This window comes from Pteropus vampyrus, unplaced genomic scaffold, assembly GCF_000151845.1.
Source record: "Pteropus vampyrus isolate Shadow unplaced genomic scaffold, Pvam_2.0 Scaffold379, whole genome shotgun sequence".
In the NCBI taxonomy this organism is placed as follows: domain Eukaryota; kingdom Metazoa; phylum Chordata; class Mammalia; order Chiroptera; family Pteropodidae; genus Pteropus; species Pteropus vampyrus.
In genome coordinates, this window is record NW_011889160.1 from 988,989 (window position 1) to 995,041 (window position 6,053).

The 6,053-nt window shown below is 49.4% G+C and overlaps 1 protein-coding gene across 1 annotated transcript in view; it reads right to left on the reverse strand.

Moving 5' to 3' along the window:
- CCDC113 (coiled-coil domain containing 113) overlaps positions 1 to 6,053 on the reverse strand; it is a 16,892-nt gene that overhangs the window by 2,372 nt on the left and 8,467 nt on the right. Inside the window, exons 5-6 of the mRNA XM_011379957.2 lie at positions 5,469 to 5,624; positions 1,026 to 1,133 (exon numbers count right to left, since the gene is read on the reverse strand). Of these exons, the coding sequence (XP_011378259.1) occupies positions 1,026 to 1,133; positions 5,469 to 5,624 (264 nt within the window). The remainder of the gene's footprint in view (positions 1 to 1,025; positions 1,134 to 5,468; positions 5,625 to 6,053) is intronic.

Consider the following 6,053-nt stretch of genomic DNA (forward strand, 5'->3'; position numbering starts at 1 on the left):
GAGACTAGCTCTCTTGCAAAGCCTGTTGGTTCTCCATCAAGGTTATGATGTAGAGGCTGGAGCCGTGACAGAACCGAGTCAGCTGTAATAACCCTGTGGCTTTTTGGCCATTATAGGCAGGTTTGGGGCCACATATACTGCTGGGGACACTTCAGGCCCATTCAAGACAATGACTAATAACTGTCCTAATGGCTTTAGAGGTGGACAAAGCATTGCTACGCACACTCCAATCTGATCACCACACGGGCTGCGATGGCCATTTCACAGACGTGGAAACTGAGTCCTGTTTAATTCAAAGCCTTGTGCGAGGCCAGAAACCAACAACACCAAACCTGATGCCAGGCCTCCTGACTTCAAGTCTAGGGCTCTTTCTCCCTCACCTGCCCACAGAAGTCCTCTTTGAGTCGCATGCTAGGTACATCTAACGTGTGGAAATTCAACTTCATGTGCTCAGCAAAATAATGAGAGCACTAACTCGCAATGCAGAGCTAGGGAGCACAGATGATGCCACACATCTTTTCACACAGTGACCATAGGCCCTGGAGTGGGCACAGGACAGAGGTCACAGATCCTCTGCTCGGGCACCCACTGTACTGGGTAAGAAGTACATGTTTAAAGAGCATTCTCTTTCCTTTAAATAAAACAGTATATTGTGGTATGTGTACTTTTTCTCATGTCAGTTACATTACTGCACGCATTATGCATTCTTTATAAGGTTGTATTCACAACATTTTAAATATTTTACTTCATGGGTCATTTAAGGAATTCTCGAGAATTTGGAGTCCTCACGATTTCTATCGTAGGAGCTGACTCTGGACCTCAACCCGGCAGCGAAATGCAGCACAACTGAACCGTGAGTCCCCTGTGCCACTTTCTCCTTTGATGGCCCAGTGCTATTTTGATTTTTACGTTCTAGGCTCTTCTAGACAAAAGTCAAGGTAGCTTAGATCTCGGTGGACAAGAACTCAAGCCCTTATAGATGGAAGGAGACAAACATGAAAAACAGTATGTTAACCCTTTCCTACCTCCTCTACTTGCAGAGTTTCTCTTTCAAGTTTTTCAAGTAGCTCATTTCTCAGCGAGATCTCCTTTTCCAGAGTGACAGAAACTTCCATTGCTCGGTGTAGCCTGGTCTGAAATATAACCACACAGCAAGTCTTGAGCAATGATGCTTCGTTGGGGCTACACAAAGGAGGGATGGCTCTTCACTGAGCAGGGAAAAGCAGGAACCTGGGCCTACCCTTCTCACAGCTGCCCAGGTCCTCGGAGTCCTGGTGTCTAGGTGGTGGGGGAGGAGAGGACCTTGGGGACCTTGATCTTGTCCTCACCTTCAGAGTAGCCAGACACCGGGGCCCGAATCCCACCACACCACTTACTAAGAGGGACTCTGGGCAAGTTCCAGAACCGCCCTAAACTTGGTCAGGTCACCTGGGCGGGTTGCGGAGAGCCTTCGGGGAGAGAATGAAGGGCTGACACGTGGAGAACTTTCGGGGAGCAGCTGCCAGCACTCTCTCACTCAGATGAAGAGGGGGAAACGCTCCCCAAGCAGTAGGTGCTACTGCTATATGCCCCCTATACAGGAGGAGAACTCACTCTTGCTGGAAAGAGAGCTGAAAGGTTGAGGCAAGTGTGTCCAGGTAAGAGAGAAGCGAAGAACATTCCGACCTGAGGGAAGAACCTGGAAAGGAGGATCTGAAAGGAGCCGGGAGGGAGGCAGGCGCTGGGGCGATGTCCCAGGGCCCGCTGTGGGGAAGGGGAGGCAAGTCAGGACTTCACTGCAAACCAGCCGGGAGGGAAGAAAGGAGAGAGAGGGAGCCGTCACTCCACAACTTAGACACGGGACAGGAGACAGGGGACCCGCGAGGGCAACCGCAAGGCGCCAGGCGGTCCTGGCTCTGGTGGCGCAGGGCCTTTGAGAGGATGTGATGGGAGCTACTTGTGATTCTGAGCAGGACGGCAGTCCCTTGAGGCGGCTACGTCTGAAAAGGCACATTAGCCTCCTCTTGCATGTAAGGTACTACCACAGACTTTGTGGCTTAAAGCGACGCGTTTGTCATCTCACGGTTTCCGTAGGTCAGAAGTCCAGGCACAGTGGGGCTGGATTCTCTGTGCAGGGAGGGCCCCCGGGGCTGAAATCAAAGTGTTGGCCAGGGCTGGGGGTGTTGTTTGGGGCTGGGGTCCTCTTCCAAGCTCACAGGTTGTTGGCAGAATGCACTTTCTTAAAGTTGTGAGACTGAGGTCCTTGTTTCCTCTCCGGCTGGCAGCAGGAGGTGGCCCTCAGCTCCTCCAGGACACCCTCAGACCCCGTCCCCGTGGCTCCCCCTCTCTCTGAGCCAGCAATGGAGAACTTCTCACCCAGCAAACCCCCTTCATGCTTTAAATCTCCGACTTCCTCTTCCAGAGAAAACTCTCTGCTTTCAGGTTCATGTCATTAGGTCAGGCCCACCCAGGTAATCGCCCTATTTTAAGGTCAGCTGTGCCATGTGACATACTCTAATGATAACGGAACGTAATAACAGAACCTGCCCTACCCGCAGTCCTGGGGACTGGACAGGATGTTTACACCAGGAGGCCGCGAGTCTTGGGGAACGTCTTAGGATTCTCCCTACCACAAAGCACCACAGTTTACAGTCAGTGAAGAAGGACGTGGTCGAGTGAAGTGAGTAAAGCAGGGCCAAACACATAGTAACGGAAGGAAACTAGACTCCGGGCGGTGAGCACGCAATAGCGTGGACAGATGTGGAATTACAATGTTGCACAACTGAAAATTATATAATGTTATGAACCACTGTTACCCAATAAGTTTAATTTAAAAAAACACAGTTAATCAAAATTTACTAAATGCTCTCAGATAATTAAGCATATAAATGTTTAAAAGTGATACATCGCAGCTGTAGTCACATGCTTACACTATACCAGAGTCTTCCACGCCAGGCTTACGGGCATAAAGTTGGAGAAGAAGGTGCTCCCTTGACTGAGGCTCACTCACAAAACCCAGAAATGCCCACATCCACCACCTTCGTGGCTGCCTCAGCAGCACCTTGCCCTGTGGTGACATGCTGCGGGTACTCTGTACAGTCGCTAATAGAGGAAAGCTGTTCTGCGCATTGTTAACAAGGTCTCACACTTGGGTGTTAGACATCCGTATGAAAGTCGACCTTCCTGCCACCCTCCCACCCCCTAAACACACGCCTGAATCACTAGCAGTTCATTCAACAATAGTGGTGAGCGCCTGCTGTGGCCAGCCATTGTCCTTGGGGCTGGGGACACAGCACAGACCAGCCATTCTGGTGGCGAGGCACAAAAAACCCACCTCTGAGAGGTGAAGCATCATGCCTGGGGTCCCCAGTGGAGTCCCCATTCCATTCAACCCCAGGTGAGGCCTGACTCCACCACTCAGTGGCTCCGCCTCCCTTTCCCCGGGGAGACCTGAGAACTAAGACGCGGAAGAAGTAAGCCTGCTTCTCCCGCACTGCGTCCGCCCTGGGACTCCTGTGGGTATCTCCTCCCAAGCTCCACCGTCTGCTAACTAGTATTTGCAACCAGCCTACAGGTGTGATGGCCCCCGGGATTCACTGCAGCTTGTGTCGCTGCTGCTCAGGTATCACGAACGACCTGCTCTGTGTGCTTAGACCCGTCCCAAAGAGCTCGGGCTCTGCATCCTTGCAGTTTCATTTTATAAACCAGTGGCTCCACTCCAAAGCCCTGACTTTTCCCCACAAGATCAGACAGGCCTCGTGTCATTTAGTAGGTTTTGCAGGATAAGATCAAGGTCCAAAGTGATGTAACCTTGTGCTGCCCAGCTCTCTACCAACAAGGGCCTGAGAGTCACAAGGACTGGCTTCATCTTGAAATAACAGCGATCAGATAAACTAACTACTGATGAGATAATCTCACAGTGGATGATCTGCTGGACGTTTAGGACACGTGAGTTTCAGGATGCCAGCACAATCCTGTCAACACACTTCGCTCTGGGGACAGATGGTTGGGTTAGGTGGGACACGCACTGGACTAGGAGCCCCAGCTCTGTCACAAACTTGTTGCTCGAATCTGGCAATGACTCTGCCTCGTTGGGCCTCAGGTTTTTCTTTTGTAAAAAGAAAATATTGGCCAAACATCAGCCTAGTGTAAGCACATTCAAATTCACATTTTAAAACGATACCGTGTGAGTCAAATAAAGCCCACCTGTCAGCCACCCAAGCCTCTAGCTACTGCTGCCATCTGGGCACTAGGCCAGGGGTCAGCAACCTTGCTCTGTAAATAGCCAGACAGATAGTAAGTATTCCAGGCTTTGCAGGGCAAGAAGCAAAATTGAGGATATTGTGCTGATATTTATGTTAAGAAGAGAAAAAACAAATTTCCACAAACGTTTTATTGATGAAATTTCAAATATAATAATGAAGTATGATATTTTGGAATAGTTCTACTAATGAGAAGAATGAAACTTCTAGGGGAGAAAAAAACAGTTTTGCTTAATCGGGTTTCAAGGGTAGTGCTCTCTATCAAACTGGTTGCAAATGTTCTTCTGTGAAAACTATTCTTGGCTCACAGGCCAGTGGGCAGGATACACTGGCCCACAGTCATCTGGCCACTGCATCTGACAGTTGCTAGCACGGTGACCAGACAGCCTGCTCTTGCTGGGGACAGGCCTTGTTCACGCCTATAGTCCTGCTTAATTATTAATAGTGCCTCTTTTTCTCTAAAAAGGGGCATGTGTGAGTGAGGAATTATTTAGCAGTTTTCTGATTTACAGCCAAGGTGGTTTTCTTCAGTGGGGATGTGCTTACGACATGCCTAAATTAAACAGAGCCCTAAGCGTGGTAAGTTCTCAAAACCTACTGGGCATAAAAATCATCTGGGGTGTGAAAAAAAAAAAGATGCATGGGAAATAAGTCGGACAGAAAAAGTTGAAAACCACGTGACATCCCTTGTATGTGGGATACAAAACTGAAAGCAACGAGCATGACAAATGGAGACTCATGGACACAGACGGGGGGTAGTGGTCACCAGAGGGGAGGGGTCAGGGGCAGGTAGATAGAGGTGAAAGGGGTCAAATATTTGGTGACGGAAGGAAATCTAACCCTGGGCGGTGAGCATACAATGCAGTATATATACGACTTATCGTTGAATGATACACTTGAAACTTATTTGATTTTGTTAATAAATGTCGCCCCAATAATTTTTAATTAAAATAAAAGATGCATGGCCCTTACTCCCTAATTCAACTTGTCGGGATGGGATTAGGGTGTCCTTGTATCTTTTTAAAAAGGAAAAGCTCCCCTGGGTTGTGGGGACTTTCAAAGTATTTTAAGAGATGTGGCTTTGATGAGAGAACTCGAGGAACAGTGGGGGAGTCAAGGATGCCTGAGCCCTCCATGGGACGCTGCAGTGGTGTGTGGGAACCTCATTGTGGCCGGCAAGTCCGGGGCAGAAAGCCCTGGGGACCTGCGCTTAGGGGCGGACCTTACTTTGTACGTGTGGAGGATTTGCAGGGTGCTGCCAGATGTCAACTTTAGCTGGATCAGTTCTTGATTCCTTGCTTCAATCGTCTCTAGAAACTGAGCATTCTCGATCTTCAGCTGCTGAAAATCAACATCGTGGAGGGCCTCGCCCACCTCTTCCTTCTATAGCCCAGAAAGAAGAAAGAAATGATGTGAGGTCATGACCTCGGAGTATACGGCTCACGCCTTGCAACTCTGGGTGAGATTCTGGAAGTCGGCCATCAGTTGGTCATTTGACAAACACGGACTGGGTATCCACTTGGTGCCAGGCATGGTACCAGGCCCTGGGGATAGAGATTTGAGTAAATACAAGACTCCCTGGCCTCGAGGAGCACATACACAACTGTTCACAGACAGGTCACAGTGTGGTAAAGTGGGGTGTGCGGGCACCAGAAGCCCTTCAGCCAGGCCGGGGGAGAACGGAAGCTGGTCAGGGAAGGCTTCCCACAGTGGGCAGCACCTAAACAGAGCTGTGAAGGAAGAGTAGGAAGGAGGCCTTTAAAAAAAAATTTTTTTATGGTGACATAGGTTAATGAAATCCAGTAAGTTTCA